This window comes from Antennarius striatus, chromosome 4 (assembly GCF_040054535.1).
Source record: "Antennarius striatus isolate MH-2024 chromosome 4, ASM4005453v1, whole genome shotgun sequence".
Classification (NCBI taxonomy): Eukaryota; Metazoa; Chordata; class Actinopteri; order Lophiiformes; family Antennariidae; genus Antennarius; species Antennarius striatus.
The window spans coordinates 24,650,001-24,668,946 of NC_090779.1; the positions used below are offsets into that span (position 1 = coordinate 24,650,001).

The following is an 18,946-nucleotide window of genomic DNA, read 5'->3' on the forward strand; positions in this document are numbered from 1 at the left end:
TGTGATGGAGAGCGAGGAAACAAATCCGGGTCGAATAAATCTGGTCTGACATCTGGATTTCTGGGGATGAATTTGTTGTATTTGTGAAAACTGATTGAATTTATTTGATCTTTTTGATTTGATTTTCTTTGAATGGAGACAAAGTTCCAACGTCGACTCCGTTTAACGACGTTAGAAGCTCTAAAACGCTCAACATGAACCCACCAGAATGGCGTGTTTGTGTGTTTGGAGGTGGGAATAACATCCCACGGGGTGTTGGCTTGGCTTTAGTCGGCGATGCAGGAACGGGTCAGAACCGGTGCGGCGCTGACCTCGCTAACGAACATTCGCCGCCTTTGAACTGGACGACTTGATGAGGAGCAGCTGTGTTGTCGGCATCGGCTTCAAAGAACCCCCAAAAAACAGGGTTCAGTTTGCCCGTTCGCTACCGGCGCGCCCTGAAAAAGTCCTTTTATTAATAAACCTCTGATGCAAATTTGGTTCACCTTTCACAGCTAAAAAATCTCATGCATACATCCACGGCAACATGATTAATAATCTCATTATAAGGAATCAGTCGGAGGCGACGGCGGATATTGTGATGCTGTAGCTGATAGCAGGACGGCTAATTTCCATTACTGGCGTTTTCATATTTACATTCCCAGTGAAACTTTTATCCAGCTCCAGCTATCGGTGAGCTGGAGCCGGATAAACAATCCCCCCCTTCCATACACACACAAGACCAAATGGAGCCATACAGGCCCAAACTGGTTTAACTGGGGACCAACTGGAACCCCTAAAGGACACCCTGCGCACACTGATATTAAACCACCTCCTGTCTGTATTACCTTTTCCCATGCTCTTACAGGTTGTTTAACCCTATGATCACGCCCCCGTGATCAGATCACATGATGTTTTTAAACCATTTGACAGTACTTGACAGTATAGATGTGAAACTGTGTTCCGGTTTTCATTCGGAGCCGACTAACCCTGGAAAACCGGAGATATGGTCGTTTACATTTGATCTAAAAAAAGCGGTTCAAACGGATGCTTATCGGCAGACGGCAGACGCCGTGTTTCTGTCCTTGTAGGCGCCATCGTACAAGTGGGGGATGCATTTATTCACGTAATTCGAACAAGTCTCGCGATTCACGCATTTTGTCACGTGATGCAAACATGTCTCGCAATTTGTGCATTTCACGTTGCGCTGTGTCTCATTTTGAAAAACTCATATAGTTAACATATAGCTATGTTAGAAGCCTATGGCAAACTCTTTTGAGTTCAAAGTCAAATTGATGAGCATGTTTTTGGTTTTTATCTGCAATAAAATACAATTTTTCCATTTTTTAATTTGACTGTGTGTGTCTATTTTGCCCTAATATGTCAATACAGTAAGTTATATGGAAATAAAAACTCTTCATCTCTTCATATAGCAGAAGTTGTGCTGAAGATAAACATACCAAGCATGGGTATGTTGTTATTGAGCACATTCAAACGCTGAACATTTTTTAAAAAAATGAAGCATTAACACCAGAGTCTTCTGAATAAAATCATTAAACCACGGTTCATACCTACAGAGACTACCTTTGATCCATATGCACAGGTAGTTTGCATACATTTGATGCACGTTCCACATGTTTTACATACAGTTAGCTTCTGTAGCATCAGGGATTAATAAACCTGACTGCAACGAGGCCACAATTCTTTTAACAAGGACAAATATAGCTGATTTTTCTTTCTTCCATCCAAATAGTACAACAAAGTGAAACCATGAAAACATCAACTAAATTAGCAGTCCAGAGCGCTGGCCTTGTTTTATAGTTTTATCTTAATTTAATTGCAGCCACATAATCAGCGGAGTCGTTTCCTCGCCCTTGACTCATGAGGATCTGTTCTTTCTAAAGGTTTTATTTTATTGAGGAATATCTTATGATAAAAGGATTATAGATATAAGGGAATGACTTTTTTTTTTTTAATGGTCGAGCAATAAACACACAACAAGATAGCAAATTAGTGCAAAACCCAGACATACACACACACACACACACACACACACACACACACACACACAGACAACTGAAAGTGGAAATATCTCTTGTTCTCGGTGGGCGTAATGGTTCATTATGATCATCAAGAGGAGCACAGCGAGAGCTCGACGGAAATGACAGATACAAAATAATCATCCCAAAAGTGCTTCAGAGACACACAACAGAATACCAAAGCCTCTAATGACTGTGAGTGATGCAGAGGAAGACTCACGATTCCTCTTCAACGTCCTTTTGTTGGTGAAGACATTTGAAGCCGCGCCATCGACTCCGTTGTCGCTTCTAAACACATTCCCGGATGGATTTGCTTGCCTTATTTTTTTTTTTTTTTTTTTTTTTGAGCGAACATTTTCTAATTGCAGAAATAGACACATGCTGTCTCTTTTCAGTGGCACTGAATTCATGGATTAGATGTTAATCATCCTATTTAAAGGCAATGAAAATAGACTTTTTCACCAAGACTTACTCATATATAAATAAACGATTAAAAAAAAAAAAAAGAGTGTGAGACTAAACCTGCCTGAGAAGAAGCCTCTTAAGGCTATCTGACAGATCGACAGCATCATCGACTGGAATCGGATTCCAGTCAAGCCCTTTCTGGAAAGTCCTTATTAGCCGTAACCAAGACAAGAGCTTCTCTCCCAAACGGAGAAGTCTCTACATAAAACAAGGAATTCCCCAACAGTGGGATCAAACTTCCATGTTGGTCTCTCAGTCGACCAACACTGCTGATTTTTTTAAGTGAATAATGTAAAATCGATGGTGTCGCTGCAAAACCAACCCCAGCCTGGTGTCAGTGTAGATCTGGGTCACTATCCCCAAGTGGTTCCTGCTGCTTTCATTAAACATTAACTGTGTCTAAGTATATTTCTATGTCTCTGTCTCTTGAAACCACAGATGATTTCCACTCGGTGGGGAAATTTAGATGCACCCATTAATATATCTTCTCTCAGCTGCCGCAGTCACAGGTTTTTACAGGGTAAACATGCATCAACTTTCTGGTTGGTTGTCTTTTTTGTATAACCTTCCTTTAGTACCAATAATTGCAAAATTCTAAGTTATACCGAGTAATGTGATGCAAATAAAGGAAGAAGATAAATTGGTATCTCACCGAGGTGACGTATTGGATGTCCCGACAGAGCTTTGTCTCCCGCGGGAAGTCGGCGAGATCAAGGAAGTTGTCTACCACCACTTGGCCGATCAAATCGTGGCGGGAAAACCTGTCGAAGTCGTAGACGCTGAAGTGCAGCTTGCGACTGGGTAGCTCCGCGTACGCAACAGGAAAGAGAAAGACCTCGTCGAACACCGGGTTCAGTGTCTTGCGGTGCACCTTGGTCTGGTGCTTGGTTTTGCGGTCAGGCAGTAGGTAGATCTTGACGTAAGGATCGGAGGTTCCTGAGAAGTCCTTGGCAGGGAGGTCGTGGGCTTTGTGGATCTTCACGATCAGCTGCTCAAGGTCAAAGTCAAACTTCAGCACGAAATTGAGGCGTCCGCAGCTGTCGGAGCGCCGGCCGTCTTCGGCGTCCACGGAGCGCTGCTTGTAGAGTTCTGGTTTGATTCGGCCCAAACCCGACAGAGACTCCTGGCGCTGAAACTGAGCAGGGTTGAAGTCCGGATTGGACAAGTTCAGCTGACGACGGATGGAGTTGTGCCTATAGAACAACGGTTTCATCAGATTAGACCAACGCTTTCATCAACAATGTTCCTTGTCTCGTTTTTTTGGACTATAAGGCAACAACTAAAACCATTAGCTCCACATTTGTGTCGACAATGTACCTCCACGCAATCAGGGTCACGTGTGACTCACCAACACCAAACGATTGATCGGTACTTTGATGGATTGGCGTGAACTGACCGTACAGAGGAGGTGGGCTCGGTGATCTGTCTCTGGACTCGGTCCCTGGCCAGAGTGTGGACCTGGTTCTTCTCCACCTTGGTTTGGGTCTCCAGAGGGATGTCAGGTGATGTGTGGCTTATCTTCAGGGCTGACTCTGGGACAGCCACAGCCGGGAGGGGCCCCGAAGGCTCCTTCACACAGCCGTCCTCGCTGTACTCCCTTTCCTCCCCATCCACCTGCACAAGCAGACACATCGCATTTCTGGAAAGGCTTGATGGCGACGGAGGAACGGATGCATTTTTTAGCAGCGGCGACGCCGCGCCTCATTAAAGCCGTTCATTTTTATTCATTACTTTCACTCTTTTACCTCGATTAGGACAGGCTGTTCGTCTCCTCCCAGGAAGTGCGCCCCCTTCAGGACGTCTGGGAGGAAACGGCCACTCAGCGGCACCCAGCACAACTTCCATGACACGAAAAGGGAGACGCTGAAGAGAGCCAGACCACAAGTGGTGACCAACAGGGACAACAGGCTCACGGAGACATCTAGAGATGGACGAGAGGAAGACGAAACAGTAAACACAGCTTCGCCACAGAAAGATGCTGGCTCAGCACACTTGGCTCCCAAGGGAGGACAGACGGCGTTTGTTCAGATTGCTAAATGAGCAAGAAAAATATTACAATCCATCATTGGAGGCCAAAATTGAAGAAAGAAAATGTAGGATTTAATAATTGATGACGATGAGGTGCTAAAAGGTAGTGGTTTGATGGTAGCCAGAGGTGACGCCCCAAATAATAAGTATTTCATTTTTAAAATAGATTCCAGCACATGGTGTCCAAAATAAAGACAATCAAAGAATAATGTAACTGCTTGTTAATCTAGTTATTTTTTTATTTATTGCGTAGGGATTACGGGACAAGGTAAAAACAGAAATTAAATATTAGCTTTAACAGAAACTGTTGGCAAAAAATGTGGCTAGCTCTGTTCTGATCTCAACCATCTTAAGATAAATGGATGTAAACGTGAAATGAAACCCAAAAATTGGTAAAAAAAAAAAAAAAAAGCTTAAATACTACCCAGTTGAGTATAATTGTGTAAGATTTGCTTCTCTGTATCTTGGTTTATTGTTTTTGAAGGAAAACATCCTGACGCGGTGTCATATTTTAATAAAAGGGTAGTATTGGTCAAATACTCAAAGCCTGAATACGTTGCAAAGCTTTGTGTTCAATGTAAGCAAATAATTAGAGCACAGTCAGCGCTAAGGTTTGTGAAATGATGCAGGTAGGGCAGAGCACCAGCTGGGACCAACACAAAGCAGAGCGAGTGTTACTCGACACAGTGGCGCTGGCTCGCCTTCTCAGCTGGCACCCGCAGAGATCCTGCAGATTGTTCCACCGTACCCTGGTTCTAATGTGCCAAAAAGATGATGCATCGGTTTCATGCAAAAACAAAAATACTCTACAGTCAAGTATTCAGCTTTTCTGTGTGGATAATACGACTCGGACCAGGTCACCCCCTGGGAATAATTAGGCTTTACATTTCTAGTTCATTTTGGGTTTTTGGTCAGAAGCCAAACTTTTCTTTCAAGACAGCTTTGAAACTTCTGAGATTGGAGTTAGAAAGCCGACCTATGCCTCTCGTCTCGTCTCGTCTCGTCTCCTAGGTTCGTCCCTTTTGAAGCTCAGACGACCCGGCGGCTTCTTTCAAACACCTCGTTGGAGTCTTTTCTGAGCCAACAGGGTCTCTCTGCAATCAAGGCCTGGAAGCTGTACAGCTGGAACGGCTAAGTAGATGCAAGAGAGCTGATAATCAATACGCTCATTCGTCAATAAAGGAAGTCTGCAATTATCATTTTTTAAAAATGTTAGAGGTTCTGATTGGTGTAATTATCTGTGGTGAGGTCGCTTGAATATGCATGAAGGAGTGACTGGTAGAAGCTTACATAAAATCTAAATGGCCAATAAAGCAGTAAGTTTCCTCCATGATTTATAGTTTGGCATTTTTGGGACAAATAAAGGGACGATTATATGTCCATCAGAAATTGTTTGGCTTCTATTCGAGAAGAAATTATAATGAATGTTCATATTTAAAGGTCAGGAAAAAACTAAGAGACTTCTCAGAATTAATTTTTTTCCAACATTTTTGCATGATTAACAGTCATTTCTGGTTGTAGTTACTTTTAAGGTACTGGTTCTATTACCCTTGTTAAATATGATTTGGGTCAGATGATCTGCCATTCATACAGAAACGCTGATTTAAGAGAAAGACCCTGAACTGGGAGTTAAAGTGCAACGACAAAACAAAGCAATCCTCTACCTGTTGCCTTGACTCTTTCCGCAGAATACATTTTAAATCAGCATTAATGGGGTTTTTAACTTTTTCAGATATATCACTGACACGTCCTTCGTAGGTGGAATTATTTCCAATGCCTTCAAAACAGCAGCGGTGAAACCTTTACTGACTTTGTAACAGACCTTTATCAGACGCGTCTTGTCTAATCAAGCTACTTTAATTCATAGTTGACTGAATGGAAAACAACCTGTCAGAAACTTTTTAATCAGGTTTCAGGGCTAAAAGTACAGAAGGAGTTTTCATGCAGCTGCAAATTAAATCCTCTGATTGAAATAAGGATCAAGAGTTTGGAGTTTGCTTTCTTCTAAAGGAGGCGAGGCCTCAGCCTCATTCAGTAGTGATCAAGTACGGAATAAAACCACTGTGATTGCTATTAAACTCGTATTTTGAAGTGTGATTACTGGGTTTTGGAATTTGTTGAATTCACAAAGTGTGGGTTGTTGTTTTTTTACATTTATCAGGAAATATTTAGAGAGCCCAAAGTCATTATCCTGAAATAAAGCGACAGTGTCGATGCATTATTTGGCAGCCTGGAGGTTCTTATGATAATTTTAGGAGACTGCATGAGAACTTGGAGTCATTATTCTGTCTGTTTTGGACATCCGTGCATCGTCTGCTTAGAAATAAACAAGGGAGACAAGTCAAGCCATAGAATTCTCGTCTTTTATATGTTCAGATATTGAGCGGAGTGTAGCGAGACAGACATGTGGACCGTTGAAAACAGCGCTGGTTGTCCCTTAAAGGCTGTAGATTTCTAAGGGCATCAGTCCTTCAGACACCGCAAGAGAATTAATGAACTGAACAAGCTTTTCATTCTGCTGTATAAATGCTCTCTGGACGGCAAATAAATAATTGACGCAGAACAAGGTTTCCATTAATTGATTTGAAAATGCGATACAAGAGCTTAAATTTCGACATTTAGCATCAATCAAACACCGGAGAGATTTTCAATTCAAGTTCAACAGGGTCACCCGCTTGGAAATAGAATCTAAACTCATTTGTCGAGCATGTTTTGCAGCAGCTTGCGCTACATTAGCTCACCTGTTAGCACCCATGAGCCTGTCGTGGGTTTCAGACCCAACAAGACCAGAACTTGTTGAGATGCTTTATCCCAGTCTTGTGTCGCAGCTCCACAGATGCTAATGTGCGTCAGCTTTTAGTGCAAAAAAACACGTTCAGATGCAGCATTCGGAAAACTATTCTGCAGCAATCTTTAAGTTGGAGTTTTATGGCTGACATGTAAACAAGGTTTGCGAACGCTGTTGCTGAATTTCCACAATATAGAAGAGAAAACACCAAAAAAGATGCACATTCTCAGCTTTGAAGCGGCTCAACCAACAACCAGGAAGCACATCAGTGGCAGGGATCAGACACTGAATTTGTCAGACATTACAAATGGATTTTCCTGATTGAAGCCCTGGAAGAGGCGTTTTTGAATCAAGCTTAAGAGGCCCAAAGCGAGCAGAGACACAGATGGCTGCTTTTATTGATTTGGATTAAATCCCCCACTTTGATGAGGGGTTGTGCAAATCGACATCGCTTGAGGTTGACGATTATTTTTACATCGACCCTTTCGTTTGGCAGCGGCTGAAACAGGAAGAGAGCCGCGAGAATCATGTGACGCCTCCATTTCCTTGCCAGTTGTGTGTTTAATTTAGCATGTGTCTTGAGATGTCATTACTTTAATGCTGTGTTGCAGGGTTGGGACAGTTTGGAAGCAGCGCTAAGGATTTATTCATTAGCCTCTTCAAGTGTGTGTGTGTGTGTTTGTGTGTCTGTACTTCTTGCGTGTGTGATTTCCCTCCTGTGTTCTGTGTCTACAAGATTAGATGTGTTTAACCCTCATTTAAACCAGCTTAGAATGAAACCACCTTTATGCTCAGTCAAATTAAAATGTGTATTTTTAAATCCTAAAAGCTCCAACAGACGGCTGAACTCCTGAACGCTCCAGGGTAGATACTGAAAATCTAAAAGGTTAAAAAAGAAAAAAAATCAAGAATGAAAACAGCAAAAGCAATTTTTAATTCATAGCAACGAAGTCTGAACCCTGGGAGGAAAAACATGAGCATAAAAGTTATATAAAAAATCTCTCCAATATCTTTTCAGATATTTTGCTCCTAACTGTAAATGTCGATGTGGGCTTGATGAATTCAATCCATTTAATGGACAAATTAAAGGAAGGATGAAGACTTACTTAGTCTCTTACTTATTTTATATTTCTTGTGTCCAATAATCAAGATAAAAAATGTATACTGAACTTTTCATGATGATGCGAAGACTAAATATCGACCATTTAAAAGATTCAGTATGGTCGACTGCCTACAGGCCGAGCTGGCGGTGTAGGAAATGAAGATATTGAGGTTCTCTAGGAGTGACCAGGTTGGATGGGATCAGAAATGAGTTGATCAGAGAAACAGCCAAGGTGAGATGTTCTGGAGACAAATTTAGAGAGAGCAGACTCTGATGGTTTGGATTAGTCTAGAGGAGAGATGGTGAGGATGTTGGTGAAACGGTGATGTGGATGGAGCTACCAGGAAAGAGGACTAGAGGAAGACCGAAGATAAGGTGGATGGATGAAGTGAGGAAGACATGAGGGCAGTTAGTGTTAGAGAGGAGGATGAAGAAGACAGGCTGACATGGAGAACGCACTGTGGAGAGGAGGAAGCTTACAAGGGGTTAAAAGACGTAAACAGAGATTAGGGTCTGGAATGAAATGGATCGCTAAAATCAATCCACAACTAGGTTCCCGGTCGCCAGTGGAGGAAGGCTGAATGAGGCAGAATTCAATCCTGCAGATGTGAGTCAGGTCAATAACCTGGAAACAGATCTACACCCTGAGTTACGAGCACCATGACAACGCAGCTTCAGTAAGAGCTGCAATCAAATAAGGAAAGAAGCAGGATAGGGTCAAGTCCCTTTAGCTCTATACCACCCCCCAGGCTGTGATCCTTCTGAGGCGCTACATTGACTTGAAGAAGGCTGAGACCTCTCCTGTAGGTCTAAGCAAAGCACTCCAACCTCATGAGTATGCCCAGAACCCTAGGGAAGTTTGGTGCCAGACCTGGCACCATGTATACAGGTGACCCCAATATACCTAGGAGGTCCATCTCCACCTTCTGGACCAGGATGGGGATGTTCCACATCCCTAGAACACATCTGGACCACCAGGGGTCTGCATTGCTTCTCCCCCACCTATCCAAAGCTGTTGAAGTCATTCAACTGGACTTTAAGAAAGTTCTTGAAGACATTTCGTCTCTCATCCAATAGACTTTTTCAGTTCAGTTCTTAACTGAAGCAGTTGTTTTGATTTTCAGTTCTGAACTTCTTCAGTTCAGAACTGAAGACGTCTCTTGGATGAGAGACGAAACGTCTTCAAGAACTTTCTTTAAGTCCGTTGGATTGACTGAAACAGCTTCGGATAACCATGATCAGGATAACTGAGAACCTACACAGACTCCTCCACCTATGGCTCATGGTCTTACCGTTAGACCATCGCTAGTTAGTCAGGGTACTTCCTGGATCTCCTGGTACTCTAGTCCTGGTACCTCCTGGAACTTCCTGGATCTCTTGGTATCCTAGTCCTAGTATTTCCACAATCTCCAGACACCTTAGTCCTGGTACCTCCTGGATCTCCTGGTACTTCCACAGTCTCCTGATACCTTAGTCCTCGTACCCTGTTCCTGGTACTTCCTGGAGCTCCTGATACCCCAGTCATCGTACTTCCTGGATCTCCTTGCACCTTGCTGCAGTCCCTGTACGTTCCATCTCTTTCTCATCATTGACTCCATCAACCTGAGAAGCGCCCACAGGTGGGCCTACAGTCCTGCCAGCCTCTTCAATTAACAGTTTTATTTTTGATATTTCCGTCGCCGTATCATCTCTGCGGTTTCAGGCATTAGAGGTGATGAAGGTTCATTATAGAAACATCGCTTTCACTGTTTAGTCACCGAGTCACTGACACACGCATGTCAAGGACACAAAACACGGAGTATGTTTTTCATGCGGCGATGCCAGCGCGTCCCTCTTTACTACCCAACACACCTACACACATAATAACCAGCAATTAATCCATTCTGCTGCCACAAAAGTCATCGTCAAAGCAAAGGTGGAACATCAATCGCTGCCTCTCCATCCCACTCTCAAGCTTTGCGTTTCTATTTGTGACAGTGAATCACTTTCATTCAAATTTTTGGAGCAGCTGATCCTGTGTAGGTTTGCGGGGGTGGAGCCTATCACAACCAATCACGTTCATGTATATCTAAAATATCTCCGCAGCTAAAACGATCTTCATCAAATCCTATAAGTACTCATCTCACCAGGTTGTTTATCGCAATCAGGTCAAAATCTGTGTCACCCTTTAAAGCCCGAACCATAACATAATTGCCAGAAAAATCAAATTTTTGAAAAATAAAGTCTAATGGAACATTTAATATATATTTGTAAATATATATATACATATATATGATCTTTAATTTGTATAATTAAGGCTCAAATGAGAATTTTTTCACATGTAAAATGCAGATGCATGCGTCTGATTGTATATATCAGGTTTTTTGGGAAAAGAAATGTGAAATTTTTTATGTAGAAAGATTAAAATCCTGAAAGGCTGAGTGAATCAAATATGATGCTTGACTTTGAAGGGTTAAAGGTTACTTTACAAACTGTCTGATATTCCAATTTGCATAAATTATCATTTGAATTTATTATGAAAAGTGTCATGTTAGCATACTAGTGCTACACCATTAGCCTTAGCGTTGTGCGGTGAGCTTGACAGCTTGCTAAGAAGAAACCGCTGCAGCTGGAGTGGTTGCAGATCTTAATGGCGTCCTATGAGGAAATCCTCGAGGTGAAAACATGACAAATCTGCATTTCTGGATGGCACTCCTTTAAAACCAGATGCTGACCAGGTTAATTATCGACCACAGGAGGTATAATCCTGACTTATCTTCACCAGCTTCCTCTCTGATGCTTCCTGGAGCCAGCGAGAGTCTTTGGCCACAGGCCTCTCATTAAACCCTTGGATGGACCGGTTCTTCCTCCAGGGAGCCGGGCCGGAGTGGAGTTCAATAGCCTGCAGCAGCCAAGTCAGCAGCAGGTCAATAAGAGACAATAGCTGGGGTGAAAGGTCGTGGGAGTATGTGTCTGCGGCGAAGCCGGAGGATAATGTCCTGGAAATGACTCTAAAGCCCTGAGTGTGGAGAGGAGGGATCATCGCCGGATGGATGGACTTAGAGAGGGATCGCCGCAGTGGATCGGAGGATTTCACTCCAGATGAGGGCCATTAACTTCATCGAGCTCGTTCAATAAAACCCCCCCGAGGCTCAAACTTATCCAAACCAAATATGCAGTGTTATGTTGCCTGGCAACAACACCTTGAAAATGCAATGAAGTTTGTAATAAAACCTCGGCTATTCCCCAACATTTCATCAATCCCTCATTGGGGGTGGGGTGGGGGGTGGGGGCAGAGGAAAGAAAGCGCTGCCTGCATTTTAACATCCGGACGGATGAGATGCCCGGCAGGTATTAAAATGGGGGGGTTGGGGTGGGGTGGTGGGTGAAACCGACTGCATTCCTGACGACGCCGTCGGGCGATGTCACCTAAACGTTTCAGCCTGAAAGGGCGAGACGGGCGGGGCGGAGGTGTCGATTTCACATGTTCAATGGTGCATTCACACTCGTGAACGCACCCCCACTTCACCCACCCCTCCATACTCATTACTGGAAGTCGGTCTGCATTTCTGGAAATCCTTCCCTCTTCCTGATGCAAAGTAATCCCAACGGCACACCTTTCCTCCGGATTCTGTCAGTCAAGAATCGCAACTGATTCCTGATCTAATAACACAAACACGCCTCATAAATATCTATTAAAGCGCTGCGTCAACATTTGGGCGATGATGAGTTAATAGAGGATGACATAAACGCCCGAACCACAAGACACCTGTCAGTCTGCATAACGTCAGCGTCGCTCACTTTGCTTTCAGTTGGGAGGAAGCGGAAAGAGAAAAAACTCGTGAAAACACGTGAGAGCGGAGTGAAAGCATGTGAAAAGTGTGTGTCCCGTGATGAAGAACACACACTGTGTGTTTTATGGCGGCGTCATCCATCCAGCGGCTGCAGCAGGTGCGTTCAAAAATAGAGTTACGGCAACATTTGCAAACGTAGTCACATGACGGGGCCTTCCATCAAACAGGCAAAAGTAAAGACGGCTATAGGAGAGGATGTTTTTTTGTGCAATTGGAAACTTGTGTGGAGTTTTGTGCGCTGCTGCTACTTGATGCTTATGATAAAACATTTGAGGGGCTTTATTCTCTGGAGAGAGACGATGTTTTTTCCTAAACTTATTATTTGTGCATTAGCGGAAGATGATTTGTGAGACGGGTCGTGCAGAGAGACGGCCTCGTGATTGACGCGAACACTCTCTTCATTCCGGCAAAGTTAACGAAAGTTAATCGATGCCTCGTGCTCGGAGAGGCTGCCGGAACTCCTGTGGCCACTAGAGGGCAGCGGAGAGTTTACATCATATTCAATAAGTAAAGATTCACAATTCAAAGAGATTCCTGGTGGGAAAGAATGGCTAGAATGGACCGGTACCACTGGAAATCACTGGGGACAAAGTAGCATTCATGCTAAGCTAGTCAAATATGCATGAACACAACAAAAGATTGGAAACTCCTCCTTGCACATGTTGTGATCTATATTCGGGCACATCTTTATCGGCTCCTTTCCCAGCTATCTTTCTTCCTTGTTAGCTTCTTAGCTCCTTTCACGTGAACTCCCTACATTGCTGTCGCCATTTTTTTTTTTTTTTACTGCTGTCAAAACTTTACAGTGTTGGTTTCCCCAACTCAAACGGCACATGGAAGTACGTTAGCATCGACGGAGCCCCCGTTTAAAATGGACGTATCGATTCACGCACAAACGGGCGAGGGCATAAATGAATAACGGACCAGCTGTGCTTCGGGCCTCCGTGCATCGCGCGTCGAAGTCAATGTGCAGCTGGACAAGAAGCATCTAAAATCTTAATTCTACACTCAATAAAAATGTGAAAAGATTTCCCTGGAGTGACGCACTGGTGCAGATTTTTATCGCACGCGAAACACAAAACGATTGATCCTGTTTGGATGTTTCAAACCGGATGAAAGTCCACAAACTTATCAGAGAGCAGTCGCTCCAGTTCCCCTCCACAATGTGTGTGTGTGCGTGTGTGTGTGTGTGTGTGTGTGTGTGTGTGTGTGTGTGTGTGTGTGTGTGTGTGTGTGTGTGTGTGTGTGTGTGTGTGTGTGTGCATGTGTGTGTGTGTCTGTATAGCAGTCTAACACAAGAAGAAGTGGGTCACAGCTCCTCAGGGGAACCGCTATGGTAGCTTGAACTTCCTCTTCATCATACATGTTTAATGATGGATTGTAATATGTTTAAGGCAGCGAGCCACAGACAAAAACCAACATACATGTAAACACACACGCACACACACACACATAAACGCACACACACAAACCTGCACAGGAAGAGAGAAATAAACATACAAACATGCTTAATCTACCCACATGCATAATACATATCACATATGCATGGGAAAATATCATTTAATAGCACACATGTCTGATGTATGCACATACTTTACCGAACATTCGTCATGAATAAGTGGAAACACGCCACTAAAAATAATGATCCTGAATGCAGGAACATCTCTAACTGCCCTCTGGGGTATTATGAGCAGTAAAATATCCATTCTAACTATAAAAACATGTTTTTATGGTGGAGAAGCAGCTTTTTTTAAAAATAAAAAAAAAGTTTTTCATGACACCAGGACTTCTCTGAAGTGAGTTTGAGTAAAGCAGCTCCTGAATGATCAGAGGAGTGTCTCTGTAAGTGGATTACATCTCTGGTTTTCTTTGTATTGCCAGACCCTCGTCTGTAAAGTGCCTGGAACAGTAGGGGAACATCGGGTGGGGCTTTTTCTCTCCGTCCTGCCCGATGAAGAGGAGAAGCCCCAACCAACACTCACACACTCCAGTCTGTTGCAGGAGGCTAATGGATGCTGTGGTGGACTCGCAAATAAACACACACACTTAAAAGTGAAGTGCTTCTCAGATTCTGCTGGTACTAATGGATGCGAGCAACAAGTTCACAAATCACTGAATAAACTGGGAACGAATTGAATCTGTAGAGAAAAGTGATTCCTTTGCTTTAAAAGGAAACTAAAAATGTGGAAATAATTTATCTACATGCAGAAGTAACACCGAGAGTTTTGGAAGTTTTATAGAAACAGAATCGAATTTGCAGTAGCTTTTGGAGCGCAAGTTAAAATCAACTCTGATTTCCAGCCTAGTTTAAATAATCCTGATCCTGACCTGAGTCCGTGTAACGCGGTCTGGCCAAGTCCCTGAAGTAGTAAATGAAATCCAGGCAGTTGTCGTCCTGCACCTCCCCCTTGGAGCACAGGTCGGACAGCAGTTCCAGCGCCTTTCGACAAATCTCATCCTCTCTTTCTGCAGGCATTGCCCACCAGCATCCTTCTGACTGGTCGGCCACTCCGGCTGGTCCTCCACCGGCTCCGTTCAGCGCACGGCGTCTCAGCAGCGCAAAGACGCACGAAAAGCGCCGCGGTTACACCCTTGGAGAGGTCCGGTGCGCACGACGCATCCGCCAAATCCGGTAAAATCCGAATTTCCAGGAGTTCAGGTGATGTTGGAGTAGATGCTGCTGGTTCTAGATGAGGGATTAGAAGTTTTCATTGGTTAAAAAAGAATTCTCTTTTCGCGCAATTTGATCGTTGAGCAGTGAAACAATGATTCCAGCGCGGCGCGCAACTCCTGCCCTCCTCCTCCCGGTCGTGTTGCTGTTCCCGCTATTCTTTCCGTTCTTTTCTCTTTCTCCGGTACTCCTCGTTCTTCCCTCCGCTCCTCCGTTGGTGCTGAATCACTGCCCAGCCTCCAGGCTTCAGCAGCTCCAGTCAAGGTCTCCGAATGAATGCTCGGCTTTCACTGCGCTTAATTATTTCTCGTTGCGCTGGGATGCACAGAGACAGAGAGGAAGCTCTGCCTCCATCACCCCCCCCCCCCCACTACCACCACCACCACCTCCGCCCCCATCACCATCACCATCACCCTGCTACCCGGGCAGAGATGTCATCGGAAGAAAAACTCCTGCACACCTTCTAAAAATGCCATGATGTCCCTCAGCGTTGGAATTAAAGTTCCTCTCAGCAGAATTCCAGGACTAATGACGTCATTCTACTCCTATATTGTTGTGTATTTTTTAATTATTCCATCCATCCGTGATGATGAGATCAAGCCCAGAAAAGACCTACAGATGCATCCGATTTGTTTAGTTTGGGGAAACTAATTTTCTCTTTGCGTTGCAGCCAACAGGAAATCATATTTTGTGTATTGATTGTGTGCAGGTCGCTCGTCTGGTGTTTCCTCTTCGGGGTGTTTGGGATTGAAGGGTCCCATCAGGGGCTGCAGGTCGCTATTAGCGTCTGGATCCATAAAGCTGATGGTCGTCATCCATCCGTTCTGCTGTCAGGGACTCAATCTGCCTGTGGTCATGGGTTTGAGTCCACGAGGACCGTCTGTGAGGAGTCTGATGTTCTCTCCACGTCTGATTCCAACAGGGTTTAATGTTTGTACGTCTTATTTAAACACAAGTGTTTTATGATACTCATTTAAAAGTAAGAAAACTTCAGGTTTAGTTTAAATTTTTTGCAAACTGGTCTGTTGTGTGATCTGTTTGGTGGTGACATCATTACGCCAAGCCAATCAGAGAGAGGGTAGGGAAGGGTGTGGCTTCTGCGTGGATTCCTCATTTTAAATTACCCTAAAAATTAACGCATTCAGTGTCTAAATAAGGACATTTTAAAGTATAGACCTGTGTGACCTGATGACACCTGTGTCACCTGATGTCACCTGTGTCTTCTGACGACACCTGTCATTTATAGTCCAGCCTCTCCAGAGCAATCCCAGCATTCCCTTGGCCGGTCTGGATAGCATCTGTTTAAACACCTGGGAGGACCAGCAGGCTTGGGGCCTGACCTTTAGCGGCGTTGGTAATGAAGGGCGAGAGCGACAGATAAATGTCACATTAAAGCCCCGGTGAGGAGCTAATAAAAGCCTCTGTGGCTCAGGATCCGTCTCTGTCTGTGTGCTTTTGTCAAGCATTTGAAGAGAACATTTAAAGGCTCCAACAAATAACTCCAAGCTGCAGAAATATTGTGAGACGTTCGTTATATCACCGTGAGACTGTCCTTCCTCTAACAACCGAATCAAAACCAACACAAATAAAATTCTTTTACACAAATATGCAACTCAGAGACAAGTCAACCAGATATTGATTTGGTTGAAATGCATTCTGGGTGAAGCTTTTCCTCCTCTTTCTTATCACTTCATTGCCATTCAGTGATAGATATCTGTGTTCCTGTGAATAAACACTTCCCCAGCTGCTTTTAGGAGATGAATGCACCCTAAAGTTCATCTCCAAATGTCAAGCTCTGAAAGGTAGCAGACGACAGACACGGTGGAAAAAACACCAAACCTTTTGGGTATCAGCCAGAAATTTAACTTTTTCCTTATGAATTCTGCTGCCGGTGCTGAAAACACCTTCAGAATTAAGACTCCTGAAGCCTTGAAGGTGCTTCCTGTCAGTACATGAAGTGGAGAACCACTCCTGTGCGATGCTTTTTAGAACTGCGATATTTTTCCCTTTTGTAGCAGGAGAACTTGAAGGCTAAGTTTCCATTCAGCACCACTTTTTCACAGCTGTGTGGAAAAGTGGTGCTTCAGATGCGTCGACAGCAGCCGCTCTTCAAATGTAAATTCAAAAATCCTGATCGCACAAAAGTCACACAGGGAGAAAAGAGGAGAGTTGTGTGATCGTTCAAACCGGCTGAGACTGTGGAAAAAACCTCCAGCAGCCTGTGTGTCGACGCCGCCGCTTTTATGCCGTCTGTTGACGTGATTTATTTTACATGCTTACCTAATCGTGGCGTTGGGGGGGGGGGCATTTTCTCGGCCTGGCGGCTGATGTAATAGTACAGAGGTCAAACGCCGCCGTTACATCAGACGAGGCGCTTTCAGACGGCCTGGCTGACACCACCGGCATCGTCTACTGATGTAATCCTCGTCTTAGGCTGCTGCGGCTCGGACGAGTGTCAGAGGTGAGCTGTGGTAACCATGGCAACCACGCGAAGCGGGATGCTTTAACGTCAATTAGGGGAATGGGGTAAAAGTCTCCTGATGGATTCGTACCATCAGCGTCAGGATTACATCACCGTTCCTCACCTGCCTGTGCAGCAGGTCATAAATGGGGTTTATGCCCCAGATTCCGTCTGTCAGGCAACTTCTCCACCGACTGTCCCCTGGTTGTGTGCATGCATGTGCTCATGCATGCGTTTGAGTCGACATCCGCGATCCGGTGCCTCCCTGAGGTGCATCTGTGTGTCTTTTGGATGTGGGTGCGTTTGATTCAGCGTCCTCCAGGAGGATTCATCCGGGCCGGGAGCCAAACCAGCTGGTTGTGGGGAACAGGAGGGCGTCTGTTCTGCCTCCACAGCATCGGCACGTCAGCTGCTAACGGAGGTGAAAGCGTTCATCGGAATGATTTCGTTGGAAACGGGATTTATGGGGGCGACCGGCGCAGAAAACCTTTATTCTCACACCTGGTTTGCGTCCGCAACCGGAGTCACAGGATTCACCCTTCAGTCTGAAACTATCCTGGAATGTTTGAGCTTTTCTGTGCAGAACGGTGGCTGTTCAGACTCTGATCTAACGCGTTCAGATTGTCGTTCTTCTCTGACCTAATTGGAAATTTGATTCGAAGAGGCGGGGCTACGATTATGACATGTGGAACAGAGGAATAGATTCAATTTGAAGGCTTTTTATGCGTTAGTTGTGTGTGTGTGTGTGTGTGTGCGTGTGTGTGTGTGTGTGTGTGTGTGTGTGTGCGTATGTGTGTGCGTGGAGACGACGGCCGATTCTCCGCCCGTCACTTCTGTTGTGTCTTTTTTTAGGAGCAAAAGCAAACATCCTGTCATTAAACTGACACCAGGAGTGACTGCAGTGTGTTTATACGTACATACATTAATTCACCGGCGTCTCCGACCAGCAGGAAGCGTCTGACACTTGGAATATGTGCTGAGTCACACTTGAACATGTGCCGAGTCATGATCGTCACCGGCCTGCAGCCGGTTGGCTCGATGATTCTGTCTTCATCCCCGGAAACGCAGGTAAACAGCTCGTCTTCAGCGAATTCTAGGAGTCATCGACGGTTACCCGGCAACCGCTTCCAGCCATGAAAAAGCCTCAACAAACATGGAGATGAGGATTCCTCGGATTTGACGGAGCACGTGTTATCTTGGGAGCTGAAACAGACTTGTCTTCATGTTCAGGCGATCTTGAAGGACGACTAAACAGAACCTTCAGTCTCATTCATCCAGCTATCTGATTGTGTGTTTGCTCAACCCATAAAAATGTTTTTTTTTTAAATCAATGGAACAAATCTAGCCCGTCCAATCTGCATACTAATTGAGTCGAGCGACCCAGCTCCGTGGTTTCAATCACCTCACAGATAGATCCTTCCTATAAAACCTATAAATCAGATCAATTTATTCTCATTGGAAGGTTTGAAAAAGCTCCGGCGCTCCTCTCAAGTCATCGCCGCCCGACTTTGGGCGGGGGGGGGTAGATTTGTCTGCGTTCGGATATTTATTTCCTCATCTTCTTCATTTCGTCTTGCTCA

General features: G+C 44.5%; 1 protein-coding gene across 1 annotated transcript in view; it reads right to left on the reverse strand.

Moving 5' to 3' along the window:
• LOC137593971 (synaptotagmin-9-like) overlaps nt 1–15,164 on the reverse strand; it is a 25,804-nt gene extending 10,640 nt beyond the window's left edge. The window contains exons 1-4 of the mRNA XM_068313122.1: nt 14,563–15,164; nt 4,229–4,404; nt 3,880–4,097; nt 3,136–3,676 (exon numbers count right to left, since the gene is read on the reverse strand). Of these exons, the coding sequence (XP_068169223.1) occupies nt 3,136–3,676; nt 3,880–4,097; nt 4,229–4,404; nt 14,563–14,710 (1,083 nt within the window). The 5' untranslated portion in view covers nt 14,711–15,164. The remainder of the gene's footprint in view (nt 1–3,135; nt 3,677–3,879; nt 4,098–4,228; nt 4,405–14,562) is intronic.
• Between the last annotated feature and the right edge of the window lie 3,782 nt (nt 15,165–18,946).